Here is a 19,866-nt window from a genome sequence, read left to right as displayed (position 1 = left end):
ATGAATAATTCATGGTGCTAGAAATCATGAGGTCACTCAAGTTAACAAGATTCAACCTTTAAGGGCCATGATTGTCTGCATATTATATGCATATGAAAGTTGCTCCCCATTTCAACAAGCAGGGAATTATCAGCCCTAGGAGAAGTAGTGTTACTAATAGAACAATGTAGAGAGTGTCTAAAATCTTTTCCCACTACACACTTACAGACTGACATAAATACACCTATTTTTAATTATTTATTTTGAGCAGTCAATACATCATTGATAAACAAACCAGCACCACATCCTGTGACAGAGCGCGCGAGAGAGTGTGTGCGCGCGCGTGCGTGCTTATGTGCGCGTGCGCGGCCGCGTCACTGCTCCCCCCCCCACACACACCCACACCTGCGGAATAAAACGTTAAGAAAATGAAACTCAGCTGCTCCATTTTGTCACGAGAGGAAAATAAAATATTTCAGGAGTAAAAACTAAATCTCTGATGTATAAACGCTCTAAATTAACACGTTTAGAGTTAATATAACGAGTTTTGTTGGTTTGTACTGAAGTTTTTAATGTACACAGGTTGTTTTATGACTTGATATCGTGTGTATAGTGTTTGATTTAACACACCGATGCTGGAGTGAAGAAAACGTGTTTCCTGCTGTAATCTGGAGAAGGAGACATGACCTCCAACATGAGTGTGTCTGGAAAACAGGACTTAAAGAAAGACGAGAGGTGAGTAACTTTTACATTCACCAGCAATAAATACACACCGTCTCATGGGAACAGATCTGTATCTCTAAACATTCACTAGTTAACACAGGAACTAAACTTTGGTTTAAGGTGTTTAATAGCAGTGAATATATCAGTGATCTGATCTAAGAACAGTTTAGAGAAATCATTCAGTGACAGAAGAGTAAAAAGGACTGTGTAATGTGGAGCATAAGAGCATCGTAGCTTTGAGTCAGTGAACTCGACAGGCTTTAAGACCCAGCTGAGTCAGTTATCTGTGATTGGGACTCCTGACCTGAGTGTAATTCCTGAGGTATGAGGCCGGTCTCCTGTTTGAAGAAGTGTGCAGACTGGAGCTGAATTAAAAAGATGGAATTATTGGTGTTTATTGATCAACACAGTGTTTAACAGTGCTGAGACAGCAGAGTTTTAATTATTGCTGATATTTCTGTTGTAATTCTAGAATGATGGAGGGAAAGAGGTCAGACTCACCAGAACCCAGCTGTGTGTCCATGAAGAGTGACCAGTCAATGGGAATTCCAATTTCCTTCAGAGACAGAGACAGTTCTACTGATGTGAGGTCAGTATAGTGAGGTGTTTTACAGCAGTGTTCCACCTGATCAAACTCACTGGTCTCATTATGAAGCCCTTCATGAGCTTTATCAGGTGTTGAAGCAGTAAAACACTTAACTGTGCCATGCTGCAGCTCTCGGTCCGGCAGTGAGGACAACTGCTTTAAGAGGTCAGTTCAGCCTGCAGTCCCTGAGCTGGAGGGTCTGTGGTGCTACAGAAGAACATTTAAATATAAATCATTTTATTCATTAATTCAATCATTTGTTTCTAAACATGTTAGTGTCAGTGATGAAATCCTGAAATCAGTGTATTGTGTTAAGAGGATAGTGTTAAATATCTGTCTCTGTATTTATTACTGTAATTTCTGCAGCTACAGTATGAATACATATAGTCCATATTACATGATGTGTTTTATTTGTTCACAGACTACAAAAGAAGAAATCAAACATCAGCAGAAATCTGCTGGACTCCATATTCAAGGTGTGTGTGTGTGTTTTATAGTGTGTAATGTGTGTGTTGTCATACCTTGTCATTTCTTGATGTCCAGTAGAATTATGGGTAATCATTTGTATGAATAAGCAGAATTTCAGTTGCAACTAAAGGCAAGAGGAAGAGACTTTAATTATTTTCATAATTAAAATCATTAACAAAGCACCATTCACTGTGTAAGATTATAATATTTAGATCTGTTCCTGTGTGTTTCTGACCAGGAGCTGGAACACAAAGTCATCACTCTGATAAAGAATGAGCTGAAGAGCTTTAGGAAGCTCCTGAGTCCAGATTACCCAGCATGCACTGAGAGGGAGGTGGAGGATGAGGAGGATCTGCACAGTGTCAGAGAGGGAGTGCTGAAGATCACACTGCACTTCCTGAAGAACATGAACCACACAGATCTCGCTAACACACTGCAGAACAGTAAGAGCTCTGAGTCATGGCTTTATTCCATCAGGTTCACTTTAGAGAGAGGAAATAGTTTTAGATATGAAGACTTTTAGTTTTAACTTTGATTTTAGTATCATGTACATCTGCTGCTTTTCTGTTCTGTTCATGGTCCAGCTTGTGGTCACTCTGTACAATGGTCCTGTTCCTTCAATAATATTTAGTACATGAATCAGGAATGAACAGCAGCATTTGAAAGAATTTTACATTTTATATATTGCTCAGTGATTCTGCATTAAAACATGTTATTACTGTTTATTAGAACTCACCTCTGTGTATAAGCCAAAGCTGAAATCCAACCTGAGAAAGAAGTTTATGAGAATTAATGAAGGAATCTCACAGCATGGAAGATCAGCACTTCTGAATGAGATCTACACAGAGCTCTACATCACAGAGGGTTGGAGTGAAGACATCAATAATGAACATGAGGTGAGACAGATTGAGACAGTGTCCAGGAGACCAGTAACACAGGAGACACCCATCAACTGTAATGACCTCTTTAAAGACAAGTCCATCAGAAGTGTGCTGACTAAAGGAGTTGCTGGAATTGGAAAAACAGTCTCTGTGCAGAAGTTCATTCTGGACTGGACTGAAGGAAAAGCAAATCAGGACATCACCTTCATGTTTCCACTTCCCTTTAGAGAGCTGAATCTGATGAAGGAGAAAAATCTCAGTCTGATTAATCTTCTTCATCACTTTTTCCCAGAAATAAGAAAACTAGAATCAGTAGACTGTGACTCTTACAAAGTGTTGTTGATCTTTGATGGTCTGGATGAGTGTCGACTTCCTCTAAATTTCCAGAATAATGAGAGATTGTGTGATGTGACAGAGTCAGCCTCAGTGGATGTTCTGGTGACGAACCTCATCAAGAGGAATCTGCTTCCCTCTGCTCTCCTCTGGATAACCTCTCGACCAGGAGCAGCCAATCAGATACCTCCTGAATGTGTAGACCAGGTAACAGAGGTACGAGGATTCAATGATCCTCAGAAAGAGGAGTACTTCAGGAAGAGGATCAGTGATCATAGCCTGGCCAATAAAATCATCAGACACATGAAGTCTTCAAGAAGCCTCTACATCATGTGCCACATTCCAGTCTTCTGCTGGATCTCAGCCACTGTTCTAGAGAGAATGTTGGGTGAAGCAGAGAGTGGAGAGATCCCCAAGACTCTGACTCAAATGTTCGTACACTTCCTGATCGTTCAGATCAAACACAAGGATGAAAAGTACCATCAGAAACGTGACCCTGATCCTCAGCAGACCAGAGAGACTATCCTGGCACTGGGAAAACTGGCTTTCCAGCAGCTGGAGAAAGGAAACCTGATCTTCTATGAGGAAGACCTGAGAGAGTGTGTCATTGATGTCAGAGAAGTGTCAGTGTACTCAGGAGTGTGTACCCAGATCTTCAGAGAGGAGTTTGGGCTTCACCTGGGGAAGGTCTTCAGCTTTGTACATCTGAGTGTTCAGGAGTTTCTGGCTGCTTTATACGTGTTTTTCTGCTTTAATGTTAGAAAAACAAATGTGCTTGTGGAGCAAAGCACTGGACATTGTAATTTCTTCATAAATCCAAAGATGTCTGTTCTCCTCAGGAGTGCAGTGGACAAGGCCCTACAGAGTAAGAATGGACACCTGGACCTGTTCCTCCGCTTCCTTCTGGGTCTCTCACTGGAGTCCAATCAGACTCTCTTACGAGACTTAATGCCACAGACAGGAAGTAGCTCTCACAGCAAACAGGAAACAGTTGAGTACATCAAGGAGAAGATCTGGAAGAATCCATCTCCAGAGAATTCCATCAATCTGTTCCACTGTCTGAATGAACTGAATGATCATTCTCTAGTGCAGGAAGTACAAACTTACATGAACAGAAAAAAATTCTATTGTCTCAGAGGAACCAGACTCTCTCCTGCTCAGTGGTCAGCTCTGGTGTTTGTGTTACTGACCTCAGAACAGGAGCTGGATGAGTTTATTTTGAGTAAATATGATCAATCAGAGGAATGTCTTCTGAAACTGCTGCCAGTGGTCAAAGCCTCCAGAAAAGCTGTGTGAGTATTTTTATTTATAAATGTATTACTGCATGGTTTGTTATTTTAATGTAACACTGAACTGCAGTGTTTGGATTAATTAATTGGTTACTCTAATCCTCTTTAATCAAACCTCTGGTACTTTTACAGAAGATTATTTCACTTTTTACACTAACACGTCACGTCTGCACTGAGGGCTGGGCCATATGGACAAAATCTTATGGATCATGATATGAATCATTTTATATTGTTTTCTCTAAAATTTATATATAAAATCCATACAAAATAACTGCATGCATTTAAGAACTAAACACATTTCTGAACTAAACAGCAGTGAAAGACACTTTTTCTTTTCTCTGTTTATTCTGAAAGTGACATTGAACAGAACTCTCACAAATGAGAACAAGAAAAACACCAAGCTGTGAAAATGGGATCAATATGAATAGAAAATATAAAAAGTAAATATTAAACACTCTGTTCACCTTCAAGTACCTGTTTAGGTTCAAGTTCCTCATCTTTTGTTCTGTGACAGTGTTGTGGAGAGATTCACTCTGTCATGCTTTAATTTCTTCCAATTTTTCACATTTTCTTCCTAATTTAATCACGGCTGATTCCCACCATCTAACTGGGAACAAACTACTGAACTGTTCCATACTGGAAAGAGTCAAGTTGGATTTTCTTTAAATAGTATAAACTAGTAACAGGGCCATTTGTAACAAATAGTGCAGTTTTTATTACATTTCCTTTCTTATACTCTTTATTTAAAAGAATCATTGTTTATTTGAGAAAGAGGTTCTTACTTTTTTGCACATCTGTATTTTCCAAAGTCCATTCTAATAAATAAAAAACTATAAATCCATATTGCTGTTAAAATTATTTTCTTAAGTATAATTTTAAAAGAATAAAATTGCCTAGCCCTTACCACCTTCTGAGACAGGACTGTAACTGACCAGTTCCATATGCATGACCACACACAGGCTCCCATGACTGGCTTTACCTTGTTTGATTACCTGGTTTAGTTTGAACAAATCAACCTTTTTCTTTAGTTTGGATCTGTTTGGACATATGTGAAGACTCCACCTGTACTCGGGTCCACACCAAACACCTGAACCAGTGTGTGTGTAAAATCAGAGGTCTCCAGGTGACAGATTTGTACCTGTACGAGCACAGAGAACAACACACACCAAGTGTTTTACTGTCTCTGTGAAATTCAGCATATAACTCAGTGTAAAGTACGACTAGTATTGGCATGTTATTAACTGCTAGTGTACAGCTCTATAATTCTTTATTTTCTGTAATAAAATGCACTGGATCTGCAGTGTTGGGTATAGAAACCTGAACACAGATCAGAGTGTAGTGTTTGTAGGCTGCTCACTCTCACCTGTGTGTGTTATGTACATGACCTAATGGTCTTATAATAAATTGTAGCTGAGAGATTGTGGAGTTCAGAAAGACGTCCCTGCTCCTGTAAATGTCCTGATGTGGTGTCCTGTCCTCTGATTTCTGTGTGTGAGAGAAACACACTGACATTTCTGTTACAGCTTCAACTTTAGCTTGATTATTATGGCTGTGTGTGTGTTTGAGATCAGTGTTCTGATATTTCATCATTTCTCTTCCAGTCTGGGTGGGTGTAATCTGACAGAGGAAAGCTGTAGAGCTCTGTCCTCAGTTCTCAGCTCAAACTCCTCTAGTCTGAGAGAACTGAACCTGAGTGAGAATAAACTGCAGGATTCAGGAGTGAAGCTCCTCTGTGCAGGACTGAAGAATCCACACTGTACACTGGAGATACTGAGGTACACACACACATACATACATACACACACACACACACACACACACAGGTCATATAATATTTACACACACACACTTAAAGTAGATGGTCAGCTTCATTAGTGGTGTATAAAGTGCTGGACTGGGTTCATGCTGCGTTTCCTCTGAATAACAAACACAGTAAACAGAAAAGCTGTAACTCATGTTTAAACTAAAAAACACTAAACTTACAGTTCTGTCATCTGTCCTTTTCTATCATTTGTACTTTCATTATACAATGTGTGCTCAATCTATACACTATTAGTTTCTCCTCCAAACACATTTTAGGAAAAAATGATGGTAGAGTAAATAATCCACCTCGGTCACGTTCATTACACTCGCGACTGTGTCTGGAACACGACTGCTGATGACGTTTACCGGACACATCACTGAAACGGGATAAAAGATTATAGCCCTAATTAAGCTCTAATGTAGGGGGCGTGTCACTCTGTGTAATCACTTTGCATCACCTTGAATCTACAGCACTGGACTCGTTACTCTTCACACCATTCTGTGTGTTTCCACACAGAATGTTCTTACCACCGCTGGTTGTGCTGTTGGACTCGGTTACTAAAGTGTCCAAAACGGGGGGAGTCACGTGACAGACTGAACATGATGACTGCTTAGACCATTTGCTTGTTAGACACGCTAACAACAAGCATCACCTCAGTAAACTCAAAAATCAACAAGCTAGAGTCGGGGTGAAGAGCAGTTCCAGTGTTCTTAGCAGACATAAAAAAACCCTACAGTCAGTGGAGCTTCAGCTAGAAGATTAAGGTGATGTAAGGAGGATTTCCTGAACTTGACAGCCACTTGTCACGTGCCATAATCTGCCTAGCCTATTCTTTTGTAGCTAGCCTTGCTAATGCTGCTACAAAAACAATTCACTTTCATACTTCATAATGCAGTGAATTAACTTGTCTTTTTTTTTCTTTTCCACTGGACTACACAAAACGAGAGCCACAAGTTTCATATGTAATATTAGCCACATAATGACCATGTTTATATACTGTGTATATATATATATATATATAAATTCGAAGACAGACGGCTGAAAGGAGCGTGCTCAGCTTAAAATTGGAATTCTGTAGTGCATTATTAACTGAACCAGATGCTCTTTCTAAAAGTAAGGTTAATCTAGCTGCACATATATTGCTGTGACACAGCTTTTAGATACGTAGCAGTAATAGCACTGAAAGAGTGTGTGTGTGTGTGTGTGTGTGTGTAGATATTTAGATATAGATATATTAACAGCAGGTAAAATAAGTATTGAACATGTCGCCATTTTAGTAAATATATTTCTAATGGTGCTATTGACAAGAAATTTTCACCAGATGTTGGTAACAACCCATGCAATCCACACATGCAAAGAAATCAAACCGTATATGTCCACACATTAAGTTATGTGTAATAATGTGAAATGACACAGGGAACAGGTGTTGAACACATGAAGAAAGGGAGGTGCAAAAAGGCATGGAAAGCCAAGACACCAGCTGAAATCAATCAGTAATTAGAAAGCAGTCCTGCCCACTGGTCAGTGCAAATTAATACCAGCTGCTTCAGTCCCAACGGATGGTCTATAAAACGGAGTCTCATTAACAAGGGGTCACACAAGAAACATCTCATGATGGGTAAAAGCAAAGCGCTCTCTGAAGACCTTCACAACCTTATTGTTGCAAAACAATCTGAAAAGGATTTTGAAAAATTCCAGTAAAATGAATTTAGCTTAGTACATTTTTACTCTTTAAACCTTTATGTTCCCCATTTTAAAATGTAAATTATTATTAAAACATTCAGCATTTATTTTCTTAAATGCTAGAAATTGTTGTATATGCATTTTGTTATGTATTTATTAAAAATGATTGTTTTATATTATGGTTCTGTGATGTAGGAGCTCACAGACCCTCGCTTTCCTGTTTCAGCGATATTACTGCTACATATCTAAAACCGCGTCCCTACTTTATACGTTCAGCTAGTTTAACCTTGCTTTCAGAAAGAGCGGCTGGTTTAACCCCAATGATTATTGCTACTTCTCCTCAAGGATTTCTCCACTAAAGGAAGACCTTTTTTCAGCCGTATATTGTGGATTACCGCTTGGGAGGATTCTCTGGGGAGCTTCCTCAATTAGTCTGAGTAATGGATCCACTCACCTTATATACTGTTTACAAAGACCGTCTCATTTCAGGAAAGACTGTCGCTGTGGTTTATTGTCTCTATTTGGTGATTTGCTTTTATAGAATTACTGCTTTGATAACTGACAGACTTTATTTCTCCCGATATTATCTATGATTAGATTAGATTAGATTCAACTTTGTCACTGCACATGTAGATACAAGGCAACGAAATACAGTTAGCATCTAACCAGAAGTGCATTTTCGCAGTGCAAATAATTAGCATATATAAGTATATAAACAATAAATAATTTGCATATATAAACAATATATAAAAATATATAAATAATTTGCATATATAACAGTATATAAACAGTATACAGAGGGAGGTAAATGCAATGAGTGCAAATGAGCAAATGATTATAGGTGGTGCAATAAAGAAGGTATTGTATACCATTAAATAATGAGTCAGCGTAATTTTGGTTTGAACTGTGGTGGACTGAACGCTCCTCACAATCCAATCAGTATTTTAAATCTACTGAATCAGAAAAAGATATTGTGCTGTTACAGGAGACACATCTGTTGTGTTCTGACTTCAGATCACATTTTCATCATTTGAGACAAAAGCAAAGGTGTAGCTGTTGTAGCTTCACAATCTTAAATAAATGTGGAAATGTGGGCAGACCTTGCAGGTAGGAGAACTATTTGCTATATAGATAGAAGATAGAACTCAACAGCAGGAAAATTGCTCTTATCTCTCTCTGTGTGTGTGTGTATTCCAAACACATCTGGCAAAACATACTATCATACAGTTACCCAGAAAATGCAAGAATTTCCTCATTATTCATTAGTCAAAGTCAAGTCAAAAGTCAAGGAAGCTTTATTGTCACTTCAACCATACATAGCTAATGCAGTACACTGTGAAATGAAACAACGTTCCTCCTGGACCAAATGTGCTACACATAACAAAAACAAAGTACAGGTGACGCGGACAAACATAGAGCTAAACATACTGTAGAGATAAAGTTAAACTATACTTAAGGTGCAATCTTTAGTAAAACTAGATATACAACAGAAGTGCACAGGATGACAAGACAAGACAAACAACATATAGCCGACTCTGTGCAAAAGAACAGTGTTGACAGTGAGTGCAAATATTAAAGTTAACATGTAAACAGGACCAATATAAAGTGTAATGTAAAGTGACATATGCGTGCAAACAGGACAGTTTTGTGTGTGTGTCTGTGTCCAGCACAGTATAGATAGTTCTCTGTTGAAATACCTGTTTGCTTGAGGGAAGAAACTGTTACACAGTCTGGTTGTGAGGGTCTGAATGCTCCGGTACCTCTTTCCAGATGGCAGGAGGGTGAAGAGTGTGTGTGAGGGGTGTGTGGAATCATCCACAATGCTGTTAGCTTTGCGGATGCAGCGTGTGGAGTAAATGTCTGTAATAGAGGGAAGAGAGACTCCGATGATCTTCTCAGCTGTCCTCACTAATAATAGTAGTCAGTGACTTTAAAACAATGTGGGACTCTGTGCTTGATAGTTCCAGCTTATTGAGGTTCAGAGAACAGGAGCTTATGTACATCTACCCATGTATTCATTTATTATTTATACTCTTGCTCCTGTATGAATATAGCACTTGATGCTGAACATGAGGTTAAAAACACCTAACTTAACTGAAAGTCTCTTATCTGCCACTTCCTCTAGAGTGTATATGGTGATGAGATGATCTAGATTCAGAGCCTGATTTAGAACATTTCTAAACTCAAAAAATGTCTAGATGTTGCTAGACTCACTGCTGCTATGAAAATGACTCTGCTGGAACCCTCCTCACTCTCTCTCTATATAAGAGCATGGACTCTGTCTTTTATAGCTGTAATCTCCATGGAACTCTAAACAGCCTGAATTAATGGCGCTAATGAGGTTCACATTAATCACTGGTCCTTACGTGTTGTCCAGTGTGAATGACCTTATTGTTGTTCATAATAATGGGAATTATTTAAATAATATTTATGGAAGATAACACAAGGCTGTTTATTGATATGTGATTGATTTTATGGCTAAATTACGATGAATTTGCTAGTTAGCTACAATATATGTGTAGTGTCATTAGCTAGATTACACCATATTGTCCTACCTCCTTCTGATTATTATCATGTTTTATTTTTTTACTCTCTCTCTCTGACCAGTGATGCTAAACAGTTGCCTGTGATCTGCTCTCTCAGTTAAACAGCAGTAATCAAGCACTATGTTGTGAGAGGGAGCTTTTAGTGTTTTTATCTGATTTATTATGATAAACTAACAATCAATTCAGAACACTAATTACTTCTTACTTCTACAAATGTTTCAGTTGATCATGGTGTCAGTATTGGTGGGTTGTTATAGTTAGTTCTGATTACTGGGAGAGTTACTGCTACCCCAATTCTCCCTGGAAGCTACACTCCTGTAGCTGAGAGATTGTGGAGTTCAGAAAGACGTCCCTGCTCCTGTAAATGTCCTGATGTGGTGTCCTGTCCTCTGATTTGTGTGTGTGAGAGAAACACACTCACATTTCTGTTGCAGCTTCAACTTTAGCTGGATTATGGCTGTGTGTTTGAGATCAGTGTTCTGATATTTCATCATTTCTCTTCCAGTCTGCGTGGGTGTAATCTGACAGAGGAAAGCTGTAGAGCTCTGTCCTCAGTTCTCAGCTCAAACTCCTCTAGTCTGAGAGAACTGAACCTGAATAAGAATAAACTGCAGGATTCAGGAGTGAAGCTCCTCTCTGCAGGACTGAAGAATCCACACTGTACACTGGAGATACTGAGGTACACACACACATGTATCAGAGTTTTAATAAACATCAGCAACCTCCAGTTCTCATCTGTTGTAACTGTAATTGTAGAGATCTGATATATTGTCATTGTGTGTGTGAGATGGAGAGTAAATGTAGTGTATATAAAGATTTTGTGTAGTTCATGTTTTAAGACTGAGTGTGTTAAGTGTGAGAAGGTTTTCTTTCTTGCAGGATGAGGAACTGCAGTATTACAGGTGAAGGTTGTGCTGCTCTGGCTTCAGCTCTGAGGTCAAACTCCTCAACACACCTGAGAGAACTGGATCTGGACGGTAATAATCCAGGAGAATCAGGAGTGAAGCTGTTCTGTAATCTACTGAAGGATCCACACTGTAACCTGGAGACACTACAGTGAGTTAATGACTTCCTGTCTCTTTACTCTACTGTATTGTAAGACACTGAGTAATATTCAGTGTGTTCTGTAAAATGTCACATCTAGTGTGTGCATTACGCTTCTGTTGTTCATAAGGAATGTGATGAGTGACTCTGTTTAACGTTGTCTGTAATTCTGTCCTCTTCTGTTTTTCAGAATTCAAGATTATGAATTCATCAGGTCTCAAACCTCTTGTTCAAGGTAAAGCAGTAGTGGTGTAGTGTTAGAACCCGTCCCACATTTCCAGCAGTTTGGGAGCTGAATCATTCATATTCAGATGTAGAAGTTCCAGAACAATAACCGTGACTGACCACATCTTTTTATCCACTCAGCTACAAGTTACTTCAGGCTTTAATCACATATTTTACAGTCCAATCCTTCAGCATCTACACACAACACAGAGATATCATCACACCATCACACTGATTACACAAACACACATCCAGCTGTTGGAGATGTTTATAGTGAATTTTTACCTCCTTATTTTTATATCACATTTGTTTCTCCACAGATGATTGAGTTACAGCTGTAATATTTATCATTTTATTTCTTTATAAATTACTTATTTTCATATCTCTGTTCTTTGTTTGCTAATCTGTGTTTAATTGTAGCCATGGTAACAGGTATGCTGATTGATTTATTGTTGTTGTGACCCAGTTTTGTATACAGTATATGTTGTATACATGTCATGTCCACTGTGTGTAATTACAGAATAAACAGTGAGTGTGAGTGAAACATAACAATTCAGGTGTTTGAGGTGTGTTTGGTCACAAACCTTTCTGAAGCAGTAACTGTTCTGTCTCAGTAACATGATCACTTCCTGTCTCTTGGGTGCTGCAGTATTGTGTGTGGAGCTGAACACAGGAAGTTACTGCACAGAAAACATTCAACAATTCAATTTAATGAACAATTCAATCTCAACAACTTAATTTAAGTCCTACATGATGGAGCAGACTGGAGCCCAGTGTTAGACCCAAATCATGTTCATTCACATGTTAAAGAAATCTGTCATTCTTTAACAAACTGTTATTGTACAATAAAATAAAACTGAATTTTTAAAAAACCCATACAAGTTTTTTTGTGTTAATGAGACAGGAGGAGTGCAGAAAGTCATGTGACACTTCTGTGTGTCCTAATTATCATATCACAATGATGGATACGCAAAGCCAGCAGCATCGCACACACTCCTCACACACACTCTTCACACACACTCTTCACACACATTCTTCACCCTCCTGCCATCTGGAAAGAGGTACCGGAGCATTCGGGCCCTCACAACCAGACTGTGTAACAGTTTCTTTCCTCAAGCCATCAGGCTCCTCAACACCCAGGACTGAACTGTACAAAACTCTCTCTCTCTCTCTCTCTCTCACACACACACACACACACACAACTTATATTGTTCACTACTTATTACACTAACTACTGTATTTTTACACATTACGTGTTGTCAGGCCACTATACATATATATACACTATATTGCCAAAAGTATTCGCTCACCTACCTTGACTCGCATAGTGCTTAGAACTTAAGTGACATCCCATTCCTAATCCATAGGGTTCAATATGACGTTGGTCCACCCTTTGCAGCTATAACAGCTTCAACTCTTCTGGGAAGGCTGTCCACAAGGTTTAGGAGTGTGTTTATGGGAATTTTTGACCATTCTTCCAGAAGCGCATTTGTGAGGTCACACACTGATGTTGGACGCGAAGGCCTGGCTCTCAGTCTCCGCTCTAATTCATCCCAAAGGTGTTCTATCGGGTTGAGGTCAGGACTCTGTGCAGGCCAGTCAAGTTCATCCACACCAGACTCTGTCATCCATGTCTTTATGGACCTTGCTTTGTGCACTGGTGCACAGTCATGTTGGAAGAGGAAGGGGCCAGCTCCAAACTGTTCCCACAAAGTTGGGAGCATGGAATTGTCCAAAATGTCTTGGTATGCTGAAGCATTCAGAGTTCCTTTCACTGGAACTAAGGGGCCAAGCCCAGCTCCTGAAAAACAACCCCACACCATAATCCCCCCTCCACCAAACTTTACACTTGGCACAATGCAGACAGACAAGTACCGTTCTCCTGGCAACCGCCAAACCCAGACTCGTCCATCAGATTGCCAGATGGAGAAGCGCGATTCGTCACTCCAGAGAACGCGTCTCCACTGCTCTAGAGTCCAGTGGCGGCGTGCTTTACACCACTGCATCCGACGCTTTGCATTGCACTTGGTGATGTACGGCTTGGATGCAGCTGCTCGGCCATGGAAACCCATTCCATGAAGCTCTCTGCGCACTGTTCTTGAGCTAATCTGAAGGCCACATGAAGTTTGGAGGTCTGTAGCAATTGACTCTGTAGAAAGTTGGCAACCTCTTCACACTATGTGCCTCAGCATCCGCTGACCCCGCTCCGTCAGTTTACGTGGCCTACCACTTCGTGGCTGAGTTGCTGTCGTTCCCAAACACTTCCACGTTTTTATAATACAGCTGACAGTTGACTGTGGAATATTTAGGAGCGAGGAAATTTCACGACTGGATTTGTTGCACAGGTGGCATCCTATCACAGTTCCACGCTGGAATTCACTGAGCTCCTGAGAGCGACCCATTCTTTCACAAATGTTTGTAAAAACAGTCTGCATGCCTAGGTGCTTGATTTTATACACCTGTGGCCATGGAAGTGATTGGAACACCTGATTCTGATTATTTGGATGGGTGAGCAAATACTTTTGGCAATATAGTGTATATGTTACAATCATATATGTTATTAGTACCTGGTTTTTCTACTGTTTTTCAAAGCTGTACATCATTTCATTTTATTTCATATCATTTTACATTCCATTGCACGTTCTTTTTGGCTTCAAACAAATATGGCTTTAAACACTTTTCCTTTAAATAAGTGAATTCAAATGAATTAACCACAACTTCTTGGAAGCCGTACGAGATATTGGGCTACTTTTCTTGCCGAAAGCCCGGTGAGTGTATAGCATGTTCACTTTTAGCTCGTAGCTGTGGCTAATATGCTAACAAGAAATGACACCACACTTGATATTGTTGTCTAGATACTTGTCATGAAAACCAGTCGGGAGTTTGTGAGAATGATGTCTAATGTCACGCGCTTTGATGCCTTTTTGTAACATTGCTAATGAATAAATGGCATATTTTATGCGCCAATCGCGTTAGCTCTAAGAGCTAATGCTAATCGCTAGCTTGGTCCTGTTGACTGAAACTTTCTGTTGGTGTTGACTTGTTAGTTCAATTATTATCTTGATGTGTGGTTTGCGGGCATTCCAGTTTCGGGGTGCAGCTAAATATATATATTTTTTCTTTTTTTCTTTTTGGGTACTGATGGACGGACAAGCAGAGAGTCGAACTGCTTCTTCTTCTTCTTGTTTAATGGTGAATAACTCCTTAGGATCATTATCGCCACCTACTGTACTGGATGTGAAGTAAGTTGACATAGGTGATGAGTCTGAAATTTGAGAAGGGGATATTTTGGTGGATGTTCCGTTTTCCTTCCAATCTATGGCGCACTCAGTTCACATGCTCATGCTAGCGCTGCGTGTTTAGCTCCTCTAACACTCACAATTAGCTCTTCATGCCCCAGATTAGGTAGAATACATATATATAGGTAGGTAGATAGGTAGAATATATATATATATAGTGCTTAATTTGTAAATGAATAATTTCCGGAACAAAACCAGCAGTCTCTCACCGCTGTGACCGACACCAACCACACAACTTAAGTTTTCCCGGAACATGACGTCACTAAACTGTGGTAGCGCAATTATAAACATTAACTTCTTCTTCTTTCGGCTTTACCCTTCAGGGGTCGCCACAGCGAATTATCTCTCTCCACCTATCCCTATCTTCTGCATCCCCAACACTTGCACCCACTAGCTTCATATCCTCATTTATTACATCCATATACCTCCTCTTTGGCCTTCCTCTTTTCCTCCTGCCTGGCAGCTCCATGTCCAACATTCTCCTACCAATATACTCACTCTCCCTCCTCTGAACATGTCCAAACCATCTTAAGCTGGCCTCTCTAACTTTGTCCCCCAAACGTCCAACATGAGCTGTCCCTCTGATGTACTCATTCCTAATCCTGTCCAACTTTGTCACTCCCAAAGAGAACCTCAACATCTTCAGCTCTGCTACCTCCAGCTCTGACTCCTGTCTCTGTCTCAGTGATACTGTCTCTAAACCGTACAGCATGGCCGGTCTCACCACTGTCCTCTACACCTTCCCCTTGATTCTTGCTGAAATTTTTCTATCACACAGAACTCCCGACACCTTTCTCCACCCATTCCAACCTGCCTGCACTCGCTTCTTTACCTCTTTCCCACACTCTCCATTACTCTGGACTGTTGACCCCAAGTACTTAAACTCCTGTACCTTCTTCACCTCTTCACCCTGTAATCTTACTGTTCCACTTCCCTCCCTTTCATTCACACACATGTACTCAGTCTTACTACGACCGAGTTTCATTCCTCTTCTCTCCAGCGCAAACCTCCACCTCTCCAGGTTTTCCTCCACCTGCTCCCTGCTCTCACTAGAGATCACAATGTCATCTGCAAACATCATTGTCCAAGGAGACTCCCGTCTGTCCTCCTCTGACAATTGGTCCATCACCATAGCAAACAGGAAGGGGCTCAGAGCCGATCCCTGATGCAGTCCCACCTCCACTTTGAACTCCTCTGTCTGCCCTACAGCACACCTCACCACTGTCCTGCTCCTCTCATACATGTCCTGCACCACTCTGACATACTTCTCTGCTACTCCTGACTTCCTCATACAGTACCACAGCTCTTCTCTTGGCACCCTGTCATACGCTTTCTCCAAGTCTACAAACACACAGTGCAACTCTCTCTGACCATCCCTATACTTCTCCATCAACATTCTCAGAGCAAAAATTGCATCTGTTGTGCTCTTTCTGGGCATGAAGCCATACTGCTGCTCACAAATTTCCACTACCTTCCTTAACCTAGCTTCCACTACTCTTTCCCATAGCTTCATTGTATGGCTCATCAACTTTATCCCCCTATAGTTGCTGCAACTCTGCACGTCACCCTTATTCTTAAAGATCGGCACTAATACACTTCTCCATTCCTCAGGCATCTTCTCACTCTCTAAAACCCTGTTAAACAGACTAGTTAAAATTCCACTGCCGCCTCTCCTAGACACTTCCAGACCTCCACCGGGATGTCGTCAGGACCAACTGCCTTTCCACTTTTCATCCTCTTCAAAGCATTCCTGACTTCATCCTTTCTAATCTTATCTACTTTCTGTTACACAGAGTTCACCCCTTCAACTCTTTGTTCCCTCTCATTTTCCTTATTCATCAGCTCTTCAAAGTACTCCTTCCATCTCCTCCGTACACTCTCCTCACTTGTGAGCACCTTTCCATCTCTATCCTTAATAACTCTAACTTGCTGCACATCCTCCCCATCTCGAATCCTCTGCCTAGCTAACCTGTACAAGTCCTTCTCTCCATCTCTAGTGTCTAACCTAGTGTACAACTCGTCATACGCCTTCTGCTTGGCCTTAAACACCTCCCTCTTCACTTTGCGCTGTAACTCCTTGTATTCCTGTCTATTCTCTTCAGTCCTGTCCATGTCCCACTTCTTCTTGGCTAACCTCTTCCTCTGAATACTATCCTGAACTTCCTCATTCCACCACCAAGTCTCCTTATCTTCCTTCCTCCTTCCAGATGACACACCCAGCACCTTTCTTCCTGTCTCCCTGATCACTTCTGCTGTAGTTTCCCAGTCATCTGGCAGCACTACCTGACCACCCAGAGCCTGCCTCAACTTCTGTCTAAATTCCTCACAACATTCCTCCTTTTTCAGCTTCCACCACTTGGTTTTCTTCTCTGTCTCTATCTTTGACCTCTTCTTACAGACCTTCAAAGTCGTCCTACACACCACCATCCTATGCTGTCTGGCTACACTCTCTCCCACTACCACTTTACAGTCACTAATCTCTTTCAGATTGCCTCTTCTACATAGGATGTAGTCTACCTGTGTGCTCCTACCTCCACTCTTGTAAGTCACTCTATGCTCCTCCCTCTTCTGAAAATAAGTGTTAACCACAGCCATGTCCATCCTCCTAGCAAAGTCCACTACCATCTGTCCTCCAAGGTTCCTTTCCTTAACTCCAAACTTGCCCATCACCTCCTCATCACCTGTGTTCCCCTCACCAACATGTCCATTAAAATCTGCTCCTATCACCACTCTCTCACCCGTGGGAATAGTCTCTATCACCTCATCTAATTCACTCCAGAATCTCTCTTTCTCCTCTAACTCACAACCTACCTGTGGGGCATAACCACTAACAACATTCAGCATCACCCCTTCAATCTCTAACTTCAGACTCATCACCCTGTCTGACACTCTCTTCACCTCCAGAACATTCCTCACAAACTCCTCCTTCAGGATCACACCTACCCCATTTCTCTTACTATCCATACCATAAAATCCTGCTCCTATACTACGAGCCTTGCTACCCTTCCACCTGGTCTCCTGTACACACAGTATATCCACCTTCCTTCTGTCCATCATATCAGCCAGATCTCTACCTTTCCCTGTCATAGTGCCAACATTCAGAGTTCCTATTCTCAGTCCTACACTCTTACCTTTCCTCTTCTCTCTCTGTCTGCACACTCTCCTCCCTCCTCTACTTCTTCGACCAACAGTAGCCCAATTTCCACCAGCACCCTGTAGGTCAATGGCGCTGATGGCGGTCGTTGTTAACCTGGTTTTACACTAAATCATACTTAGCCTTGTGATTCTCCAGCTAGAGCGCTAACAGACTTTAGCCAATTTTTACCGATTTAAATGACACTGTAATAGTTGGACTAATCATATCTACAGCTTAACATATTCTCAAGCTCTAGAGAACCTGTCTATTTGTTGTAATTATTACAAAATTAATTGTTAAATATAATATAAATATAATGTTTAGCCTAATGTTAGTTAAGCTGCTAGCGAACTTGGCTGTTGGTTTAAATGACACTAAAATCCTGAACCAAGTTGATGAGCTTGAACAAGGAGAATTTCATTTATTTCTACAATATAATATTCATTATTAAAAAGTGAAAAATTAAAAAGTGACTTTTAACAACCCTGACTACTGGTTTTACACTAAATCATGTTTAGACTACTGATTAATCAGCTCTCCTAAAGAGCTTGGTTACAGGTGTATGTTATCTACCTATAGAACTTCACTAATCATTTTATTTACACAATATCATAGTGAGTATAAAGCTAGTTAGCTTGATGAACTCAGTTTTAATAATTACACAGTATAATATTTGTATAGATTTGGGTGGTGGACAGGGGCAGGAGGTTTTAGAGAGTTACATCTCTTCTTTCTTAGCTGCCATCTTTCAGAAAGAGGGGTGACTGACATCGGCCTGAAGGTGCCCGCTCTCCGTGAGGCATTCGCTGTGAGTAAAACCTTTCTTCAGCTGCTGTTATTGCGCAGGTAAAGTCCACTCTTCTTTAATGTATATTGTGTGCTGTCTTATATTCAGACTCTGCTTGCCAGCATCCACAACCAGGACTTCTTGTTTGTGGTGGGAAAAAGGATTGTCATGCGACTGGCAGCAGCTAACAATCAGGTGACTTCAGAATGATGAAAGACTGTTTGATTTTTGTGATGAAAATCCTTTCAGTTACTCAGTCATAGCCAAAGTTAGTTACAGAGATTTTTTTGTTTGTTTGAACAGGATGTAGTTGGTGTGCTGTTGGCCTACGAGGCCCTGATTCGATTCCTGAGGACGTCTTCCAATCAGGAATCGATTAAAGCAGAGCTCAGCTCCTGTGTAAGCTAATAAACGCCTGTGTGAAATGGCAGATGTTTAAACATAACCAATTTTGCTAATAAAGAAAACAGGAGTCCAATATGTAAAGCTAATTTATTTTTGTAATTTTTCTGCTCTGTGCAGGATCACCACTACAACTTCCTGGATGTTTTTTATGAGCTGATTCTCTTCGGCTGCTTTATAAATGGCTCAAAACCTCAGCCAGTAAGTGTCTTATCAGGAGATTTCTAAGCAATGTTTGAGTTTCAGAACATGGTCTATTTGATCTCCTTTTCCTTTTTCCATATTTTTAAAACCTGATAAGACATGGCATTAATGAAGCTTGTCTTTCTTTCCAAAAGTTTAAGGGAGGATTCTTGGAGCGCCTGCTTGCGCTCTTCAGCATGTGGGACGTGGACGTGTGGGAGCCTGCAGCAGAGCTGTACTTCACAGTGCTTATTGTAAGTGTTGAATATCTTCTGATGCCACGATACACAAATTCTCGGGATTGTATCTTAAACTCAGTGACACTATGTTGGATGTGTGTGTCATTTGTCAATAGGATTACCTTACAGAGCTTGTTGAAGTACTGTTCACTCAGCCTCTGGAGCTGACCAGTGACCCAGCAGCCTTAGCCACCACAGTTCAGCGACTCCTCAAGCTGCACGTCCAGCTGATGATGGACATTTTGGAGGAGCTCTGAGC

At 40.6% G+C, this 19,866-nt stretch overlaps 1 protein-coding gene across 2 annotated transcripts; it reads left to right on the top strand.

Moving 5' to 3' along the window:
* The first annotated feature begins 379 nt into the window (after positions 1 to 379).
* On the top strand, positions 380 to 18,960 carry LOC131350243 (NACHT, LRR and PYD domains-containing protein 3-like). 2 transcript variants are annotated; one of them, XR_009204160.1, is made up of 12 exons: positions 380 to 714; positions 1,175 to 1,291; positions 1,710 to 1,764; positions 1,995 to 2,199; positions 2,486 to 4,262; positions 5,861 to 6,034; positions 10,798 to 10,971; positions 11,172 to 11,348; positions 11,527 to 11,571; positions 14,719 to 14,803; positions 18,735 to 18,804; positions 18,892 to 18,960. XR_009204160.1 is itself a non-coding variant. In XM_058385437.1 (10 exons), exons 1-10 carry the CDS (start codon positions 662 to 664, stop codon positions 14,759 to 14,761), a joined length of 2,820 nt encoding a protein of 939 aa, XP_058241420.1. In that variant the 5' UTR covers positions 380 to 661; the 3' UTR covers positions 14,762 to 14,961. The 2 variants fall into 2 exon arrangements, 1 of the variants encoding a protein (XP_058241420.1); XM_058385437.1 differs by lacking the exons at positions 18,735 to 18,804; positions 18,892 to 18,960 and having other exon boundaries at positions 14,719 to 14,961.
* Positions 18,961 to 19,866: the final 906 nt, after the last annotated feature.

This window comes from Hemibagrus wyckioides, unplaced genomic scaffold (genome assembly GCF_019097595.1).
Source record: "Hemibagrus wyckioides isolate EC202008001 unplaced genomic scaffold, SWU_Hwy_1.0 Contig29, whole genome shotgun sequence".
Lineage (NCBI taxonomy): Eukaryota > Metazoa > Chordata > Actinopteri > Siluriformes > Bagridae > Hemibagrus > Hemibagrus wyckioides.
The sequence above is the reverse complement of the archived record's forward strand: the minus strand, read 5'-3'. Positions and strand labels throughout refer to the sequence as shown.

Excerpts from the sequence above, each read along its gene's own strand:
- LOC131350243 (XM_058385437.1), top strand. The coding sequence starts at position 662 with ATGACCTCCAACATGAGTGTGTCTGGAAAACAGGACTTAAAGAAAGAC. Across the intron at positions 6,035-10,797 it reads TGTACACTGGAGATACTGAG|TCTGCGTGGGTGTAATCTGA; the intron begins GTACACACACAC and ends TTTCTCTTCCAG. Across the intron at positions 11,572-14,718 it reads TCTCAAACCTCTTGTTCAAG|AGAGTCGAACTGCTTCTTCT; the intron begins GTAAAGCAGTAG and ends ACGGACAAGCAG.